Source organism: Echinops telfairi, unplaced genomic scaffold (assembly GCF_000313985.2).
Source record: "Echinops telfairi isolate 266 unplaced genomic scaffold, ASM31398v2 ScPeMD7_23;HRSCAF=83, whole genome shotgun sequence".
Classification (NCBI taxonomy): domain Eukaryota; kingdom Metazoa; phylum Chordata; class Mammalia; order Afrosoricida; family Tenrecidae; genus Echinops; species Echinops telfairi.
Genome location: NW_022103920.1, coordinates 1,390,128 through 1,411,759, shown reverse-complemented (window position 1 = coordinate 1,411,759; position 21,632 = coordinate 1,390,128). Strand labels below are relative to the sequence as shown.

General features: G+C 52.7%; 1 protein-coding gene across 1 annotated transcript in view; it reads left to right on the top strand.

The window, feature by feature from the left end:
- LOC105979627 (contactin-associated protein-like 2) overlaps positions 1–21,632 on the top strand; it is a 614,985-nt gene that overhangs the window by 274,014 nt on the left and 319,339 nt on the right. The window contains exons 5-8 of the mRNA XM_045288903.1: positions 5,167–5,370; positions 7,727–7,911; positions 14,333–14,476; positions 17,640–17,904. Of these exons, the coding sequence (XP_045144838.1) occupies positions 5,167–5,370; positions 7,727–7,911; positions 14,333–14,476; positions 17,640–17,904 (798 nt within the window). The remainder of the gene's footprint in view (positions 1–5,166; positions 5,371–7,726; positions 7,912–14,332; positions 14,477–17,639; positions 17,905–21,632) is intronic.

Sequence of the window (21,632 nt, the reverse complement as noted above, 5' to 3'; positions counted from 1 at the left end):
GTCTCAGCCTCCTTGCACCTAAGGAGCATTGTGGCTGGACTTCCAAGACAGGGCTCTCTTGTCAGTGTGTGGCACTTCCCGTAGGCTTCGCCACCACTGTGGTTCAAATGCACGGATTCTTCTTTGGTCTTCCTAACTCAATGTCCAACTTTCACATGCCTGTGGGACAATTGGTGATGATACCCTGGCTTGTGTCATCCTTGCCATAGTCTTCATCATAATGCCCTTGCTTTTAAACACTGTGAATAAAGAGTTCTTGTGCAGCAGGATTGACCCAAGGGAATGCATCCTTTGATCTCATGACTCCTGCTTCCATGAGCATCGATTGTGGATCCAAGCAAGAGGAAATCCTTGACAACTTCAGTCAATCTTTGCTCTGCTTATTGTATTACGATTGGGCCAGTTTGTGAGTATTTTGGCTTTTTCTCACTGAGTTGTAAACCAAGCTGAGGGGTACAATCCTTGATCTTCATCAGCAAGTGCTTCGAGGCCTCCTCCCTCTCAACCAGAAAGGCTGGGTCATTGGTATGTGGAAGGCTGTTAAGAAGCCCCCCTACCCCTGAAGCTGCGTTCTTCTGTTCTTCTTCTTCCACCCTTTGAAAGGCAGCAGTATGCACCGTCCCTTACACCGCCATTAGACGAGGTACAAATAGATCTACCCACTCAGAATAATTCCTTGCAATTAGCACAACACAGGGCTGTGAGGTTTAGACCAATGACGTTGGTGCCTGAAGGATAATAAACTGGGTGGGTTCGCGAAAGCTTACACATTGCCTATAGTGTCCAGGGTGCTCTAGTTACCCAAACTCAGATTCTCCTTGGGCATTTTTACCAACAAACGGAAATGGCGTTCTTCACACTCTCCCCCGCCTCTCTTCTGAATGCTGGAGTCTCCCACGCATCAGAAGGATGGCTGGCTGTTGTCATGGTTGTTGTTGTTACATGCCATCGAGTTGGTGGGATGCATGGGGGCTGCATGAATGTATAAGAGCTAGATGATCAGACTCCTCACTAATCCTGCTGATCTTGTGGGTGAGATTTGCTTTCCACACTTTCTATTTCTGTTCCATTTCTTTTGGGCAATAACTAGATCCTACCTTTGCAGGTGGGCAGACGCTCGACAGGTATTATTAGCTCAGGCAAGGAAGGGAAAGACCTCCATCCGCAAGAGAGAAAAGGAGAGCAAAGGGGCGGGTGAGGCAGTGGGAGGGTTGACAAAAACAAGGTCGAAGACGAAATTGATGATTTGAAACTCGACATGCGCCCCTCCCCCCCACACACACACACCCAACTCACAAGATACAGATGGTTAAAAATGTAACAAAGCTATGGGAAAACTATGACAAAAAATATATATGGTAACCATTTCCCCCAACTATCTTTTTCTGACTTCAGAAAATACAGACCCTGAGCGTGAACATTGCTGAGAGAATGCCTCTTGGCGGAGATGAGCGGATGAATTGGGTGCTCCCAACTCAATGAGTAATTGTTAGAAACCCAAGGGTGGGCACTCGGTGATTTCTCAGTCACACTGACTAGTCATTACTGTGGCTCAGATTGCTTAAACAGCTCGACCATGCATATTTAATCACAGCATAGAAAACTTAATTCTAGGGAGTGATAAGCAATCTGGGTAATAGAAAAACGAGAGCATGGCTTGTCCCAAAGTAAGCACAGTGTATTATTAGCTGTCAGATGAAATTTTAATGCGTTTTGGTCGGAAATAGAACTAAACTTTGGGAGAACAGCGCTGTCTGCTTGGTTTCCCAGCACCGCAGCCCTTCAAACAGGCCTTTCTCATGGTGATGTGTAAATTGCACGTCTTGGAGTATTTCTGGGAATGATCCTATCTCCGTCCCATTTCCCACGCGGGCACAGTGGCATCTTGTCCAGTGGCTCCAGGCTCAGACTTTCCACTACTCCAAAAGCAGAGTCCCCCCAAAATGTGCTTTCTTGGCATGAACTACCCCAAGCACTGGTCCAAAGAAAGTGAGTGACCCCAACAGTGTAGCTGCGAGGAAAACTGGGAGCCCCACGAAAGAGTTACAGGAAGACATCATTGGGAGATTTTAGTCTGGTCACCACTTGTCTGGTTTGACAGCAGAGCACCGTGGGCAACTTGACATTATCATCGTGGGAGGGGTGTAAAAATGTGATGGACTCAGCCAATGTAGCCAAAGGTGGGAACCATTAACCACGAATCGAAGAGCCAGACCATGAAAGAGATTGAAAGTGACTGATTTGGATGAGTCAGAAACAACTCCGTGGCGTCATTGTATCGGAGCCCCTGCTATGTGAGAAGGCTAAAAGTCTCCATAGTTATTTAAAATCCTAGAAAAATGAATTTAAAATTGTGATTTTGAGTCTATGAGTCCATTATTTGGTTTCCCGCTATTTATTAAAGGGAAAAAATGTGTTCACTTCTCAAACTTTTTGATTATAAATTTGGAACAAATTGAGTTCAACAACTAAGGTCTCACTCTTCTTGGGAGAGGTTAGCCCCCTGGCACAAGAACAGCTTTGATCCACGATGGCAGCCCTCTCTGGTTGCCCACGGAGCTCTTACTCTCTGGGGGAGAGACTGAGGCCCGGAGCCACAGGCTCTGTGTTTTGGTTCATATTAAGGGCTCTCTGATGGGATGGGCCATGCTCATCTACTCTGCCCCTATGTCCCTGGTCCTGAAAGCAAGGCAGCAGTGTTCGCCTAAGCCATTGCCCTCGTCCTTGGAATGGGCCCGATTGCTGTTGTCTTCTTTGGGATGTTACTTTTCGTTGTGAATCGGATGGAGGCTCACAGAGCAGAAACAGTGTCCGTTCAGCAGTCCATATGCATTTTTTCATCTCACTGATTACAATCCCGCAGTCACGTCACCTCAATGTCCCCACTTCTTTCTTCCCACCCTTTCTGCACTTTGTCCTTGGGGAACCGTGTCCTTTGAACTCTGAGGGGTGATTGTTGGAAGGTGTTCCCCCCGTTGACCTGTCTATTGTTAGGGGTAAATGGAGCCATGTGGGTAAGTTCATTTCCAGACCAGTGCTTGAGGGATCCCTCAGCATCTGGCAGACCAGGAAGCCTGGTCTTTTTATGACATTGGGTTTCATCCCACATTTTTCTCTTGCTCCATGCAGACCTTGTAATGTGATCTTTCCTTTTCAGATTGGCGGGTTGTGGTAGCCGGGCACCATCTAGTTTTTCTGGTCTTAGGATCACAGACACTATGAACCCACAGCCTATCCGTCCACCAGACTAATCATTTCCATTGTTCTACCATTTTATCTGAGTGTCTATTTTTAATTAGGAGAAACATGTAGAAGGGATGCGTCTAAGCTCAAGGAAGTCTCGAGAGGCAAAATGCGAATGTTTTGTCAATGAAGCCATGTTGAAGGTGTTTAATAGGTACTGAAAGTGTTAATCAATAGCAAAGGTGTGTCATCCATGGCGAAGGTGTGTCATCGATATTGAAGTGCTGTGGCTTGGACCCGCCTGCCAGCAATCTGGAGATGGCCATAAACAACGTTCTCTGGAATCCAGAAAATCACTGCCTTTCTCAGACCTTCATTCGTCTCTTCCCATTTCAAGACGAGAAGTAATTTCTACCCGTCGCTGGATCCTACGTCTGAGCTGGAACCTGAAAGCTGAGTCCCCTTTCTCTCTGCATTCGCACGCATCAGAGATGATGGGATGCTGAAGCAGAAAGCCCGCCGCGGCCTTGCGGATGAGTCAGCTGCTGTCTAATTGGCTTTGCAGGAGCCTCGATTTAAAGGCTGACTCTCCCTCGCCATAAAATAAGCCTCTGTGACTCACAGAAAGCAGGATTCTGTTGATTAAGGAAGCCCACTTTTATGGGTAGTAAAGAACTGGCCATTAAGAATTAAAACCTAAAGCTCAAAGTCGTATTTTTTCTGGCTAAACTTTGTAGGGTGTAACGTTTCCCAAACTGTCGGTTAACCCATTGATTATTTCCTGGAGAGAATCCGATAAATACCCTCCGAGCATGTGAGAGCCACCTGAGATGGGGAAGGACACTTTAAATGTCATTTAGTGTGATATTTGAAAGTGCTGGACTGGAGGGAGCTCCCTTCTAAGGGCGAGGCCTGTAACAACAGGGTGTGGAAGGAGAGAGCAGCCCGGGGCCGGGTCACTGCAAGTCCCCTGCAGCCCTGTGGTCGGGTGTTTCTCTCACAGAGGGCTCTGGTACAAGAGCGTTCGTGTTTCTTGTGTGAGTGAAGGAGGGGCCCTGAAGAGGATACACGACCGCTCTCCTTTCTTCCTCTGCCTCCAGTGGACAGGCCTCTAAACCAGCACATCAGAACCGTCCAGTTGTCAGGCTGGCGCTGGCCCTCAAGCCTCCCTGCTGGACCAGGTCCTCTGGGATTCAAAAACACGCCCAGGGGGGAAACAAAATGATGACCCTACATGTCCCATGATGACAGCCATAGTGGTCACTCAGCTGCCAGTGTCCTCAGCATGATTGGAATTCATCCGTCCATCTTTCCAGATGTTGGGAAAACATGGTCAGACATGGCCACATTGTCTCCGATCCACGGAGACCTCAAGCTGAACACCACGGAATGCTGCCTGCTCCTGGCCCCCCACCCTGGAAACCACACGCTCCTCCTCGGGAGAAAGCAGAAGTTGCTGCTCCTGTGAAGATGGACAGCCTGGCTCACCCTGGACGCAGAGAGAGTCTCCAGGAGTCAGAGTGGGCTTGATGGCAGGGAGCGGACCCTTGACAAAAGGGGACCACCACACCATTCTCCCTGCAGTGGCCGGTGTTACGTCTCAACGGCTGCATTCCATGGGTGCTCCTGCTTTATTGGTAAAAAAAACCACCCCCTTGCCATCGGTGAGTCAGAGTCTCAGGAAGCATACTGCCGCATCTTCCACCCTCGAGGTAGCTGGTAGATTTGAACTGCTGACCTTCCCGTTAATAGCCATGCTCACCCTGGATGCCACAAGCGACCTTCTTTACCAACACTCTCTGTACAGTTTCTTTTCCAAGTAACCTCAGGTCAACTGGCAGGAGAGGGGAGTGGGTGGGGGACCACCCTGGACCTACGTTTCTCAGGGAGACACTTTGCCACCCTGCGCCCCATGGTGGGCACACAGCCCCCGGGTGCCTGTCGCCCCAAGGACTGACCCCTTCTGTCATTTTCTCCCTCCAGGGGCCGATGTCATCAACTTTGACGGCCACGTGGTGCTCCCCTACCGATTCCGAAACAAGAAGATGAAAACGCTGAAGGACGTCATCGCGCTGAAATTCAAGACCTCGGAGAGCGAGGGTGCCCTGCTGCACGGCGAGGGTCAGCAGGGAGACTACATCACCCTGGAGCTGAAGAAGGCCCGGCTGGTCCTCAGCGTCAACCTCGGTACATGCTGGCCCTCCGTGCCCTTCCCACCAGGTCCCTGTCGGGGACACAGTCATGGTGCTTCAAACCAGCCTGCTTTCTGCTGGCAACGGGTTCTTAAGCCATGGGTGGGGGATCTGTGCAAAGTGGGCTCATTGAAAACACTCTAGGCTGCAGGCCCATTTGGACAGGTGGGGGGCCGGCTGGGAGGCAGTGGGGATCAAAAGCGCAAGCTCGTGAAATTGAGGGCACTGCATGTAGCTGAGTAAACTTCCATAGTGAGCTTCACTCAACTGAATCTAGAGAGTTCCTTTCCAATGAGGACATGGCTCCAGGATGACTTTCAGCCGGGTGCCAAGGTTAAGGGCAGGTGCAGTGAGTGGGGGGGAGAGGTGTCTGGTGAGAAGAGGGTCCGGCTGAGGGAGGCAGAAAGAGTGAAGGGGTGGGAGGGGTTTCCAGAGAACAGATCCAGAGCAAATGGGTTAGGCGTGAAACGCTGGGGGCTCAGAGAGTCAAGACAGGGAGGTCCAGGGGGTCTTCCCACTGCATGCCAGCCTGGCCACAGCTATGGCTTCTCTCAGCTTAGTGTGCGAGTGGGCTGGCCAGCCAGGTGAGGTGGGGCAGAGGTGTTTGGGGTGGCGGTTCTCAGTGATGACAGGATGGCTTGGGGGGACTGTACAGGAGGGGACAGGGGAAGACGTAGAGCAGGGTCCCTGGGACTTGGGGCTGAGCATCTGGCGGCCATGAAAGCCACCTTCAGAGACCCAGAGGGCTGGGAGTGGGGTCATGGTGGTCGGTGTGGACCTGGTACGGTGCTGCCCCTGGGGCATCTGTGTGGACAACGCTTGGGGGCACAGAGACTTAACAGAAAAACCCAGACAAAGCTCATAGGAGAGAAGCCGTAGCAGGAGAAGTAAATGCATTTTATCAATCCCAAACGCCCCACGGTTCGCCCTATAAAATAAACGTGTACTGCAATCACAAGGGGCCCATCCCTGCCCAACAACTGTAGATTGTTTTACAATAATGCCCACCACCGTCCAGTCCACTCACATTCACAGCGGTCCTGGAGAACAGAAGAGAACATCTCCTTAGGGTTTCAGAGACTGAAAACCCTTATGGGAGCAGACAGCCTCTTCTTCGCCCTCGGAGCGGCTGGTGGGTTTCATCTGCTGACCTTGAGGTGAGCAGCCTGACGCTGCACCCTGGCACCTCCTGAACTCCTTGCTGTAATACAGACTCACTGCGTGGAGTCATTCCGACTCACGGCGGCCCTGCAGCACAGGGGAGGGCAGGCCTGGTAGCTCTTTATGGAATAGGGAGGCGTCTTCCTCCCAGGGACAGCTGGTGGTTTCAAACTGCTGGCCTTGCAGCTGGTAGCTCAATGTGCAACTCTGCTAGGTCACCCGTTATAATAAGTACATCTTATTTAACTAAATAATAAGAAAATAGGTTTTAAAAATGGCACTATCCATGTACAGTTTAAAGAGCACTTTGAATTTTTCCCTACACCAGGAAATAGTTTCAGGAATGTTTGACCAAACAATCTGACAAAATTAAATATCTAACAATACCTAGAATCGCCCATGTGATTTAATCTTGCCATCCAAATGAAATCATGAGAGCGGAGGACAAAGATTTTAGTGATGTGCTTTGCAATATTCATCACAATGCCAAAATTCTGGGGATGGGGGGGTGGGGGAAACTAAGTATGTAGAAAGAGGCTACTGTGCACTTTAGAAGACCGCTGGTCCTATAAGGAAATAAATACTCACTTGATAATTTAAAAAACTCTAAGATAGAAAAATATTATAAATAGAATGCTACCGGTGTTTGATTATGCTAATATGATCACTCTGTGTAGGGTTAAATATATATGTTAGGTGCACGTTTAACCCTGAATGTGAATATACACCGTCACCTATAGACGTGCACAGTGAAATGCTGCCTTGACTCTCAGGTCTTCGAGCCTCCGGCTCTCGGTGGGGCAGTCTTAGGGCTCCCCCATCACCCTCCACTGAAGGGAAATATTGGGGTTTTCAGGGTCTGGTCGAAGTCTGCCTTCCACAGGCTTGACTGCATATGGAGCATCACCAAGGCCTCTGGGGGGATAGAGTAATCTGCTTATCATACCCTCATACCCCCTCCTCCCAGGGAGGAGCAGGCTGCCTGCTTTCAGAGGCCTGGGAGTGCCGTGGTGACCCCTCGCTATTAACCACGACCCGCCCGCATTTCTCAGAAGTCCCGGGTCCTGAGGGGGAGCAGGGGGTTCTGTCCTGTTCTCCAGGAAGCAGCAGGCTTCTCCTCTCTGAGTAGCTTCTGCGCTCAGGGTGGGGGCGCAGCTCATCACCCCTCCTTCTCTTCCCTCCCGACACAGGAAGCAACCAGCTGGGCCCCATCTACGGCCACACGTCGGTGACAGCCGGCAGCCTGCTGGACGACCACCACTGGCACTCGGTGGTCATCGAGCGCCAGGGCCGAGGCATCAACCTCACGCTGGACCGCAGCACGCAGCACTTCCGCACCAACGGGGAGTTCGACTACCTGGACCTGGACTACGAGGTGAGGGGCGGGCCGGGCCACTCCATATCCCCACCGGGCCCAGGTCCTGCCTGCACCCACACGCCTACCTTGCTCGGCCTAGAGGAAGCTAGCCTCCCTAGAGCCCCTCCTTCATCAGAGAACGTGCCCGGGGCCCCTGAGGTACTTTTCCACCTTGATGCCCACGTCCTCATTCCAAGAGAGGGGGCAGTGGCTGCTGTCAGGACCATGGAGACCACTCAGCTTGAACGGACGAGTTGTGATTCAACCTTAACGGCAGGGAAGGCCAGTCGTTCACACTCGGCAAGCAGGGCTGAGCCAGGGCTTCAGAGAAGTCACTGCAGAAGCTGGGGGCTCCCCCACCCCGGGGCTCCCCGACTCAGTCTCAGGCATGGGCCAGGTCCATGGCTGTGGGCAGGCCACGCTCACGTCCTGCGCTTCCAACTCCCATCCTCATAGAGGAAACACGCACCCCCCACCCCCACCCCCACCCCCGAGTTCCCCTGACATGCCTGCCTCCTAGACAGAAAGGCTGTGGCGTTTCACCGGCCAGACACCCACAAGACAGAGGTGGGAAAGGGATTCCTGGCTCTATTGGTGCAATCCAAGCAAAGCTCCCCTCGTTTTTAGACAGGCTTGTCATGTTCAGGTTTTGTTTTGTCTGTTTATTTGTTGTTATTTAAATAAATATTTGTCAAATGATGTAAGTTTAGATAGCAGCAAATAACCATCTATCTCTCTATAAATATAATGTATAACAACATATAAGACAATGCAGGTAATTATATAGATTGTTAAACAACAGCATATAGATTCGGGCATACATTTAAATAACAAAACCATCTATATTTATATATACAGTCATAGATAATTATATTAGTACAGTATATAGTTAAATAAACAAGATCTTCTAAATATACATTTAATGTATAGTATAGAGCTATATTTACTAATTGAAATATATATTTAAATAACAGCTAATAACCATCTAAATATATCTACACATAATATATAGCCATAGTTAACCACATATGTAATTATAAAGATGGAATATAATATTGTACATCAATCTATCTATGGATCTATGTTACTTGCTTATGTCGTGTAGTACCAACATATGTCATATATATGGCGAGAGAGTGAGAGCGGGGGTTCGTCCAGGTCTGCCTGTGCTGACCATGGCCCAGCTGTAGCATGTGTATGGAAGCTGATGACCGTCCGTGTGGACGAGTGTCCTGTAAGCAGACCTGCATCCCCAGTTTTACCACATGCCTGACAGAGTGGCGAGACACAGTGAAAAGGCGCTTTTGGAAAGCCCCTTGGAGAGCGGCCTGGGCCTGGGGGTCCTTGAGGCTGCCCCCCATAGCACTGTGTGCAGTAGCAGAAGCAGGCGGGCTGGCCATAGGGGCGCAGTGGGCAGTAAGGAACAGAAACCCTTCCTGCTGCAGGTCCCCGATGGGCCCAAGGCAGGAGAGACCACACACAGGCGTCCTCGCTACAGAACACACAAGGACAACCATGGTTGCTTTCTCTCTCAAGTGACAGCTGTCACTCACTGATTGCAGGGGTGGCCCACCATGCCACCTTCTCACATTTGGGAATCAAATTTGACACCCCTGTTGCCATATTCTGTCCCTGTACACCCCCTTTTGATCAGTGCAAAGGCCCAACCTCCACCTCATCTTCATATGGCCACATGACACCTGTGACATCTTCACACGCTATGTCATCGTCCGCAGGAACGCATGTGGGTGGTTGCCGTTGAGCTGATCCTGATTCACAGGGACCCTGCGGGGCAGAGCCAAATGGCCCTACAGGGTGTCCAGGCAGCCATCTGTGGGGCAGCCCGCCTCCCCTTTCTCCCGCGGCACGTGGGTCTGACCCCCGGGATGACCACCACGGGGACTCCTTACGAGGAATGTGGCACATCGAGTGTTGCCACTGTGAGCTTAGCCAACCTAGGGTGGCATTCAGTGCCCGGCGTTGGTAAATCCACAATGGCACCCTGATAATGAACCCCTGCAGCACCCCAGTTTTGAGAGATCACCTACTTGCCATTGTTGTTAGAAGCTCTGGCCGCAGCGGCCCCCCTGGGAGAGAGCAGCGCTGACAAGTGACATTGTCCTGGCTGTGATCTGCACAGAGCAGACCCAGCGCTCCATCTTGCTGGACCCCTCAGGGCATTCCGATGCCTGCCTGTAGGCTGGCAGTCCAGGGGCGTGAGGGCCCCGTAGCATGCCTACATCTTCTGTCTTCTAGGTCCCATATTTGTGCATGTGCTTTCTGTGCAGACACGTTTGTATTACCTCTCTACCTATCTACACACTTTTTAAGAATGCGGATTACACCCAACCTAAAGTAACCCGTGAAAAAGTCAAGATTTAAAACCGTGTTCTGTTCACTTCGTGTGTTTAAACAGATTTTAAATGCTGCATAATATGAAAGTTCTAGGTTGATTACTAAACAAGAAATTAAGTTTGAATATGCTACCTAAACCAAATTGGAAATAACCCTTGCCCCAAAGGGGGTGTGTGTGTGGGGGAGAAACTCTGTAACAGTAGTCATTGACTCGAGAGTGTGGGAAACGACCAGAGACGTCTCTCTTTTCTAAATCTGCATGCGCCTTGACTCATCTGATTATCTCCCGATTTTCTGTAGGAACTCAGAGATGAATTATTCATCCTTCATTAATAAACTTTGAAGTACTGTTGAGGAGATGAGACACACTGGACCATTTGCAATGGGCAATGTAATCCCACTTTTTGAAAACCAGAATTAAACATCTGGGGCCATTGACCCCACTGAGTTTGTGATATAATTATGAATATTCATGTACACAAAGCAGCTCCCGCCGGGGCCAGCAGATCCAGGGGCTCCCTGGAGCCCCTCTGTGTCGATGCCAAGCTCCGCGACCTCTGCTGCGGAGACCTTCATCAGAAGCAGGCACTAGGAGCAAGTCCAAGTGTGCTGACTCAGGCCCACTGGCTTCCAACTCTCTGGGGCTGGCCGCCGTTCATTCTCAGGGGCTGCCCAGGCAGTTCGGACGCACGGCAAACAAACCTGTGTGCAAAACATCGCCAGTCCTGAGCCAACTTCACCATCTTCCTCCCCTGCACCAAGCACGGTACCCTTCGCCGGGCACGGTTCTCTCCTTGCAGCATGAACAAAGGACGAGACAGTCCCCCCATCCTAGCTTCCAGGGAGCGCTGTGGCTGTACTTCTTCCTGAAAGCTTTCTCAGTTCTCCTGGCAGTCCGTGGGTGGCGCGCTCGATCTTCCTCACCAGCAGCCTCCTGCAAGGGCGCCCATTCTTCTTGGTCTCCCTTCCCGGCTGCCCAGCTTTGTGGTGCACATGAGACAAGGAACACCTCCAGGGGGTGTGGTCACTCTTGGGCACTTAAAACAGGTCTGTGCGGCAGATGTGCCCAGGGCAATAGGTCATTAGATTTCTTGACTGCTATTTCCACAAACGCGGGAGACAGACGGGGCTGTCTACTCCTGTGAAGAGTCGCAGTCTCGGAAACCCACAGGGGCAGCGCTCCCCTGTCCTGCAGGCTCCCTGGGAGAGAGCATCATGTGGAGGGCAGCGAGCTTGGTGTTTGGTTATTTCCGTGAGCACTGATTGTGAATCCAGCAAGGTGATGTCCTGGGCCAGGTACTCCTCTCTGCCGGCAGCCTGGCCTGCTCCTCTCACAGGGCTCGGCTGGCCTTCATGCTCGGAGGGATGCGGTTCTCAGCGAGCATCAGTCAAGGCAACGGGACCAACCTTCCTGCTTCAGAAGCTTCAGCTGCATTTAACGAGACTCCCTCATCCTCCTGGTTTAGAGAGGACAGGACTCTCTTGGTGCCAACACCCTTGGTCACTAACGCAATGGTTGGCGGTAAGAGTCTGTCCAGAGGTAGCGCTGAGGAGAAGCCTGACAATTTCCTTGTAAAACATCAGCCACTGTGAGCCCAGTGCAGATTCGGTTCCACTCGACACGCGTGGGATGTCCATGCACTGGTGTGGCCTCCCAGGCGGGGGACCACGCTTGTGGTTGGGGTGACAGCCTCCTGTACCAACCACAAAACAGCCTCTAGGAGATGCACCTTGGTTTCCTTGGTAACAAGAGCTCTGGAAGCCGGGGGTCCTGGGTCACCAGGCTGCAGCCTGTATCTGACTCTGCACTAGCATTCTCTGAGAAGGCTGCCCAGTCCATCCCTTGTCCTAGTCAGAGGGAAGTGGGGGAGTGGGGACGGTGGGCCCTCTGCCGCTAATGACAACTCTGTGGCCCCCTGCACTCACACCCCGTGGATCCAACACTAGCTACAAGGAGCCAAAGGTCCTTTTCTGTCTGGAGAACTCTGCACCCACGATGGCGTGTCAGACTTGTTTTTCTACAGAAGGTAGAGGCAGAGCCAATGGCAGGTACCAGGGGGCACCACTCGAACCACCACTCCATGCCATGGATTTGATGCCAACTTGGTGAGCCTAAGGCACAGGCTAGAGCTGCCCCGGGGAGTTTCCAAGACTGGACGCATGACAGGAGCAGAGAGCCGCATCTTTCTCCCGCGTATGAGCTGAAGAGCCGGAACCATTGTGAGGAGGTGCAGGACCGGGCAGTGTTTCCTTCTGTTTTGCACGGGGTCCCTCTGGCTCTGAACCCACTCAAAGGCACCCCACCACCACAGCTACAACGGGGTGGAGACCCTGATCACCCTGAGCACACCTCCTAGCAGGCCTCCCCTGCAGCGCGCTCCCTTCTTGCAGGTGTGTCCCCCGATAATTTTTGTAGAGTTGTCATATTGTGGGCCAGTGTTTTCTCCTCCCCTGCCTGCATACCAGCTCTGTGGTCAGTTATGTATATTCCGCTACCCATCATAAATACTATTCCACTTTATTTTGAGTGAAGCCTCTTATGTCAGCCTCATATTGCCTCATAAGCTATCATTTCCCCCCGAAAGCTAATTAAGCATTTAAAATGCCACGACACTAAATAATAGAACACAATTTGTTTGCCGGCCCCTCGGAGCACAAAGGTCGCTGCCTTATGTTTAAAAGATGAAGTCCTGACATTTCCAAGTTTCTGAGCTTTTGCTTTACTTAAAAATTATATACAGGCAAGAGAAATAGCTAATGGTCCCGCTGAGTCATTATGACAGAAGTGTGGCTTCAGGACCATGTGCCTTGCTATGACAGCTCTGCTCATTCTCCCATCCATCCACTCGGCGCAGCTCATGCTGTTATAAGCAATAGAAGTATTAAGTATAGTTTTGTGTCTGGTGGACTCGATGCTGTCTTTCCCTGAAGGTTTAGAGAGAATTGCGAATCCTCCTTCTACGTTGCTGGTGGCCAGAGGAAGGAGGGAGGGTGATGGCCTTGTCCGCCAGGCTTAGAGCACCCATGATGTCTTGGGGCCTGACCTTCTCCCCTCCTAGTGGCCCCTGGTTAGCACTGATGAGCCCATTGGGACTGTATTCTGTATTCGTCGCGTGTCCACTGGGCTTGGCCCTGACGGCCCTGGATGACCCTGAGCTACCAAGGATTGTGGGTCGGCTGAAGCTGACGCACGAACAGAGCGGGCTCTCTCTGCGGGCGGGACTCGGCTGACCTTTCAGAGGCTGGTGTTCAGGTCTCTCTGGGCGGACTCAAACCTCTGGCCTTTATGTGGACAGACGAGCACCTCCACCATGCACGCGTGCCCCAGGCTGACTCCCACACTTGTTACCTTGGTGGTGCGAGTTGTCATGAACTGTCAGTGCTTAGTTATGCGTTTCAATAACAAACGTGACTTCTTACTGCTGCTTAATACAGCACATCTCTGCAGACCGTCTCCGGAAGATTGCTCAGAGGCATGTTTGGTCATAACAGTGCAGGGGTCATTGCACTGTGCCTGTTTCAATTTGCAGTCTGATGACCAGAATTGGTAACACTGTTACGCCCGGTCCCCTACAGGGCCGGGGTCTTTTGATGGGGGTTTAGTTACTGAATATTGAAAACACCCTGGGCTGCCAAGGAACAAAGCTCCTGTCTTGGAAGAAGTACAGCCAGAATGTTCTTTAGAAGCAAAGATGGCAAGACTGTGTCTCAGGAGCTGTGGACATGTTGTCGGGAGAGACCAGTTCATGGAGAAGGACACCATGCTTGGTAAAGTAGCATGGCGGCAAAATGGAGGAAGAGCTTCAACAAGATGGGCTGGCACCGTGGCTGCCACGCTGGGCTCAGATATTAGAACAACCGTGAGGGTGATGCAGGACCCAGCAGTGCTTTGTTCTCTTGTACATGGGGCCACTATGGGTCACTGTGGGTCACTATGGGCCACTATGGGTCAATGGCGTCTACGGAAGCCACAACAGAGACCCGGCCTGGTTTATTAAGTGGCGGCCCTCTGGTGCCGTGTTTCGATACAGTTTCTCTCACGCGTGCGGGGGTGTGACTGTGATGTTTTGTTTCTTTCCCCAAGATCACCTTTGGGGGGGTCCCCTTCTCGGGCAAGCCCAGCTCTAGCAGCAGGAAGAACTTCAGAGGCTGCATGGAGGGTGTCACGTACAACGGCGTCAACATCACGGACCTCGCCCGCAGGAAGAAGCTGGAGCCCTCCGACGTGGTAAGACTCGTCCCCCATGCTGTCCCTCCCTGGAAGGCTCCCCCGGTGTGTCACCACGTTTGTCTCCATGTAAAGGGAACGCTCGGGCTGTCGGGTGACGCTCAGTGCTGGGTAGAAGGCCTTGCCACTAGGCAGGGGGCTGAGCCCAGCCGGCCGGAAAGCCGTGGCAGGTGTCTTCCGTGGACCAGAGAGCTTGCCCTGTGTCCGAACTGCCCGGCCCAGGAGAGCGATCAGTCCAGGCTCCACGGGACAGCCTTTCTCACTGAGCCCATCACGCCTGGCGCCCCGCTTATGCCGAGTGCATCCTCAGTTTGACATTCAACGGTCCACACCCCTTGTGTGTCCACTCATCCATTGGGGAAACCCCCCTCCCCATCCCCCAATGGTCCATCACTAACCCCATTTTCTCTCTGTATTTCCTGTTTCCCATTCTCTTCCGGCCCTGCCACTCTGCCCCCAGGAAGGTGCTGCCCTTTGCATCTACATTGTGAAGTGATTTTTATCATGAATTAGGTGAGGGCTTCCAGGGGGACCTTCAGTTTTCCATCCAACACTGCATTCTTCAGGATGGTTTGCTTTAACCATTGAAAAGTTTCTAAATGAGAAACAGGTCCAGGGTCAGGCCTGTGCTGGCCAAGGCAGGGGTCCACAGAGGGAAACGAATGCCGTTTTCACCTGGGCTCCACGCTCACCCAGGTCTGGTGCTGAGATGAAGCTGCACACACTGCCTGTAGAGGGTCTCCGAGCAGCAGCCCCCAGCACTCACAAAGGACCCCACAAAGAAATAACCCCTGGAAATGCCTTCTGGGGGTGTTTCCATGGTTCCTCAGAGCAGGGCCCATCCCCAGCCTGGATCCCGGGCTGTCACCTTACAGAGTCGCAGTGAGTTAGGCAGGCCTCCTCACTCCAGGTGAGCAGTTCCAACCCACTGGCATTCCGCAGAGTCAGCTGAGGCTCTAGCAGCCTTGGGGATCAGAGGGTGCAGTTGTACTGTGCCCTGCAGGGTCCCTGTGAGCTGGACTCAGTGTGGTGGCCCAGGCACTGCACCTGCTGAGCTCCCCCTGAGGACAGGGAGGGGGCCATGTGCCCCTTGGACAAGAATGCCAAGACCCGCCAGGAGAAATCGCCCAAGGTGGGCAGTGGCAGCAGCGAGGGAGTGGCAGACACGGGGGCATTCAGAGCCCACGCTGTGGTTCTGATCTACAGCATCATCGGGGACATGGAGGCCATTTTCAGCTTGGGAGCAAGGGGCTCAGGCCCCTGATTTGCTAGAAACCAAATCTACAGCTGGGAGGGACAGAATCTCGCAGAGCCCTGCCTGTCTCTCAGTGGTGCCAGACGGCTACCTGAGCATACTCCCCAGGCTCCCAGGAGGACCCTGTTCCCAAAGCCCCCAGCACTACAGGGGGCAGCAGGGCCACCATGGCTAACCAAGATCCTGTGTCAGAGATGCTGAGGAATCACCCGTGCTTCATGCTCACTGCCCACATGGGCAAAGAGTCACATGGGCACACAGGCAAATGGACGTGCCGCACAGAACATATGAGGCAGGTGGGAGGTGAAGGCAGGCTGGGTCACTTAGAAAACACACCACGTCAAGTGTCCACACGGGGCAGTTGCTTTCCTAGATCTCAGGCTAGCGTTTCCGTGAAACTCACTGGGCACCCCTGTGGCCATGCCCCTCCCCCAGCCCTGCAGGTGCCCACTCACCGACCCCCATATTTCCCACAGACTTCCGTCAGTTCGCTCTCTGGGGCCCTTTGCCCAGAGACGGTGTCCACCCAGGGCTTTGTGCTCAGTGCTTGTCTGGACAGGGAGCCCTTTGAGTGGCCTCCCCGGGTGGACGGGTGGGCAGGTGGGCAGGTGGGTCCAATGCCCCTCTGCCAGGGCACAGGTGCCCTTGTTGGCCTAGGACTTCTCAGAGACAGACTCTGCCCTGTTGTGTGAGCATGCTTCAGGGTGTGGGTAGAGCACTCACAAACACACATGGAAGACCACAGGTCCCGGCCCCAGCAGATCAGGGCAGGACCCACGGAATGGCCAGATGGAAACTGAGAAGGTTCTCCCACTGTGAAGATGGAAACCCAGGTCAACACACCCAGTGTGGAGACGTTCCTGCGTGGGAGCTGCACAAACACACACACACACACACACACACACACACACACACACGGAGGAAGCTTCCGGGGAAAACACACTGAAACGTCATTTTACAAAGGCAGTATGATGTGGGAGGAGAGGGCATTGAGATCAACTGTGGATTCCTCTGGCCTTTGAAAGGAACATAGGGGGGCTCTGAAGGCCAGCATGTCTGTGGATCTGCAGGGCGCGGGAACGGCTTTGTTTACACCGAGATGGAGCGGGCGCTAATTAGTGCAGGGGTTCAGGGGTGGCCCCCAAACATGCATGCACTGGGAGGAGATTTCAGTGGGCTGTGGATTGGACTGGGTCTCCTGGCTAGGGTGAGGGGGATGGACACCATCCGTCCACAGGGACCAGTCACTACCCTGGAGTCCATGCCGACTCATAGTGACCGGCCTACAGGACAGAGCAGACCTGCCCCTGTGGGTTTCCAAGACTCTAACTCCGTATAGGAGTAGAAAGCCCTGTCTTTCTCCTGTGGAGCTGCTGGTGGTTTTGAACTGCTGACCTTGCAGTGGACAGCCCAAATCCTAAACCCTACGCCACGAAGACTCAGGGGATAAGCATCTTACCTAAAGGTCACTGGGCACGTAGAGCGACTGGTCCCCGGCCCCTGAGGTGACAGAAGTGACTGGTCCTGACATGTGGCAGGGGCCACCCAAAGTGTGGCATCTCTCCCAGAGGGGGATCTGGCCCCTCCTCACTGATGGGGGAAGTGGTCAGCTGTACTCAGGAAGCCCCACGCTGGGGCACCTTACTCAGCCAGGCTCCCCCACCAGCTGCCACTGTCTGGCTCATGGCAGGTGACACTGGGGACACACCTCATCACCCACTCATCAGGCCTGGCACTCTGAGTAGATTCATGCCCGTGTGTCCACCCCAGGTACTCAATGTCAGGTAAGGCACTCAGGACAACACCCTGGCCCCTGCCCATGCCCCCCTGCACCATGGAGGAGGGGGTCCGCCAGCTCGCTGGCACCCTCTCAGCTCCTCTCTGCTCACCTTGCCCTCTGCTCTCCAGGGGAATCTGAGCTTCTCCTGCGTGGAGCCATACACGGTGCCTGTCTTCTTCAACGCCACCAGCTACCTGGAGGTGCCCGGCCGGGCAGGCCAGGATGTGTTCTCTGTCAGCTTCCAGTTCCGCACCTGGAACCCCAACGGCCTCCTGCTCTTCAGCCACTTCGCCGAGAACCTGGGCACCATCGAGCTGGCCCTGACGGACAGCCGCGTCAGCGTGCACATCAACGTCACGCAGACCAGGATGAGCCAGATAGACATCGCCTCGGGTGAGTGAGCCCTGCCTGGCAGGGCTGCGGCGAGCATGGTGGCCTGCAAGTGCCAGAGACACGTGGCAGGGTGGTCATTCGTTCAGGCTTTGCTGCGCGGAAACTAAGGGTGCTGTGAAGGTGGGGGCGGGGAGGCATCGTGGGGTTGTTTCACAATGTGATCGTCCTTACAAACACTGCTGTGGTCAGGAGCGGTGCAGGGGGACCTTTTAGAAGATGGGTGCAAAGGGGAGGCCTGTCTTGCCCCCCCCCCTTTGTGGCCACTGATGTTATGCGTGCTAGTGACAGAGTAATGGCTACTTCTAAGTGAGCATTATGGATTTAAAAGCAAAGCTGTTTATTGAAATAGACATCCATCATAGACCAGTCCACCCACCCCCCTTTCTCCAGGACATTCTAATAGTGTTCTCTGGCGGAACCAGACTGCAGGTGGCAACCACTAGAGAGGTGCGTCCAACGGCCGAGTCGAAACTTGGAGGCCACCCTGCTGAAAGGTCGCAGAGTCAGCGGTCAGAGACCCAGGAGTGGCCAGAGACATGGGAGTTACTGGACAGCGTTCGGCTTGGCTCAGGTGGCATCAAGAGGGGAGGGGGTGGCAGGGGTGGAGCAGACGTTGTTCTGTGTGTTCTCTGACGGAGATGGTGCTGAGAACGCAGATGGGGACACGAAACAGTAACCCCTCCCCTAAGGACATGTCGGCCGGTGAGGAGTGAATGGTAAATACTACACGTGTGTAGCTGATGGGTCTAGTTGTGTGTCCCAGGAGCACCCTGATTCTGTGGAGACTTGTATAAATAAGGCGCATGGCCGAGCTCCTGCTGTGGAAACAGTGAAGGCGGAGAAGGACGCTCGTGACCAGTGAAGAGAGTGACCGCCAGGGCTGCTGCTGTCCTTGGTGGCCGCTCATGAGGTGTCTTCTCTAAGCCACCCTGTGAGCTGTGTGCGTCCTGCTGTCTGTCCAGCTGTGGGCACCACAGCGGGGCCGGTCTGCTCTCTGTGGCCTGCCGAGCAGACCCTGGAGTGGAGCAGGTGTCCCAGGGGACACACGTTCTCCAGGAGAGCAGGTGCCGTGTGTGCATCTGGCCGGACCCTTGGTGGACTGCCAGCATGCAGAGCGAGGAGCCTGTGTGTGGGAGACGAATCTGCGCCACTGAAGCCAGAAGTGACTGCGTTCTTCCTCCGCGGCACTTACTGGTTCTGCGTTTGCATTCCCCTTTGCTTTCCCCCAGAATGTTTGGAGCTGAAATGATGGATGGGCCGCCTGCCTCACGGCTCGCCAGCCCGCTCCACCCGGACGGTCGGAGACCCACAGAACCGTCTGCAGAGAGCACACTCACACTGAGAACGCACGCATGCACGCACACAGGGTTCCCACAGAAGCAGATGCCCCACGAGACTGTGTTGTGGTTCATTTGTCTTCCCTAATAAAGAAGAAGCGCTTCCAGTGTAAGCATTGGGCCTCCCTCTGGTGCTCCTGGAGCAAGCTGGCCTGCTCCTGCTTCTGCCCGGAGCAGGGCCCGTTGAGTTTGAAAGACAGGTCTTCAGCATAGTGATCAATGTGTGCCCACTGATTCCATCTGGTCCCATCTAAGACCCAGGGTTACTCTCACTGAACACTAGCGGTGTCTGTTAAAAATGGAGAGGGGGAGGGGGAAGGGCAGGACTAGCAGGAGATAAGTGAAGTACCTTCATGGGTAAAAGGGAGGCGATGAAAGCTGACTTTAGACATTGAGTCGATTTAACCAAGAATCTGTGCCGATTAAGGGAAACTGGTGTAAAATTTAAATGTGCAAGGGGGCTCTGAAGAATCCCTGGGAACAAGGAATTAGAAGATAATGTAATTTCCTCACAAACATTCTGACGTCCCCTTGTATCTATAGTCTCTCTTTTATGTAGTCAATTTAAAACACCTTAGTGATTCAAATATTTCTCTTGTTCCCTCTGGACATTGAAGTGAAACACAATCTCCGCAGAGACCTTAGCAGAAATCCACGGGCTCTCAGCAGAAACCAAGCTATCTCCACAGCGATGCTTGCCCAACGCCCGTAAGATCAGGGAGTCGATGCATCTATTCAAAGCTTGTGTCTTGCACTCAATTACCCATCTTTCAAGTGTGTGGGAGTCCATTCCAGAGAACCTAAGCTGTGTGTTAATGTGTTTTCACCAAACTTAATTAAATGAATGAACCAGTCTTTGCAAATAAAAACACTAGGAAGACAACACGGGGAGCTGGGTACCCCCAGGATATTAACGTCTGCTCCAGCAAAGAGAAAAGTGTTTCTGCAGCAAGTCTACCAAATTCTTACTATCAGTAGCAGCTGGCGTGGTCTCAGCCCTGTCTTAGGCAGAGAAGCAGAGCAGTGATGTTCAGATGGGTATGGCTCACACCATCGGACAAGCAGGCAAGTTCCAAGTCCATGGGTCACCTGTCGGGCTGGAGGTTTCTCGGGCTCACGTAGCTGTGACAGCAGATGAAGTCGAAATCGTTGGGTCAGATGGCAGGTAGGCCCCTGGCTACAGAGGTGAGTGAAGACAAGGTCAGAGGGCATGCTGCTGGGGATTTCCAGGAGTGGTAGCACAGACAGCAGGCTACTGGCTCATGCCCAAAGAACTGTAGGTCACATGGCTCCCCGGATGCATGATCCCGAGCCAGCAAAAAGCAAGCAAGCTTTTCCACAGTGCCCACTTATCTAGGAAGCAGGCCAGCCCCTGGAAGAGACCTGATGGGGTGAGGGATGGGAGTATTAGGTTTTGAGAGCCGTGTTGACACAGAGGCCTAGCCATCACACTCTCTTTCTTCGTTTTTGAAATATTTTGTGAGAAAACTAAGAAAATTTTAGCTAATCAAGGAAAGATGAAAAGACAGTTTTCACATTTTGGTGTTTACACACACATGCTCACCAACTACTTCTCAAGTTGTGTCTTAGGAGGGCTGTAACGTGACTCATCACCTCTGTTATCATAGGACATGTCTCTCTGTTATACTTTTAGTTCATGGGTCTCAGGCCCCAGGCGGAGATGAATTGGTTAAAAGTCTTTTTGTACTAACTTGGGCAGATAATTTGAATAAACTGCACGTGTTAGAGAAAGTTCCCTACGTGGTTGGCCCCGCCTTGCTTGAGTCCCTCTCCATTGTGCTCGGTGTTCCGGGGTCCCATGCATCACTGAGAATGTACCCCCCTGTGTAAAATTCAAACTCGGGGAAGCCCTACATTTCCAGAGTGGGCGATCTTGCGGCAAACATATTCTCAAAGTTGCAGCAACCCTTCTACGAAACAGCTCGTGGAATTTCATTCTGCAGAAAACAGCGGCCACGTACAGGGAATGCGATGTCCACATTGCCTCAGTCTCGGAACAAGTGGTCAAGGGGAAACTCGGTGAGACCAAGGCTGAGACCAAGGCTGGTTCACTGGAAAGACTGCTCAGCACAGAGGGGGTTTGTTTTGTTTTTGAACTTCAAAGTCAGAGCCCTGGGGTAGGATTGGCCTAGACGTGTGCTGACAAACGATGTGTAGCCAGCACAATGAGGACATGTTTTAGATCATGCTCCAGCAGAGCACAGTTCCTTTAAATAAGATGACATCGTTGCCTGATGGGTGCTGAGATACCTTTGATGCTTGCCTTTCCGTTGAGAGGAAAGACTATCCATGACCCAGGAGCCCTGGGCCACTGTGAACTTGCTATGGGGGTGCTGCGGCACGGTCCTCGGCCCAGTTCCCCCAGGAGAG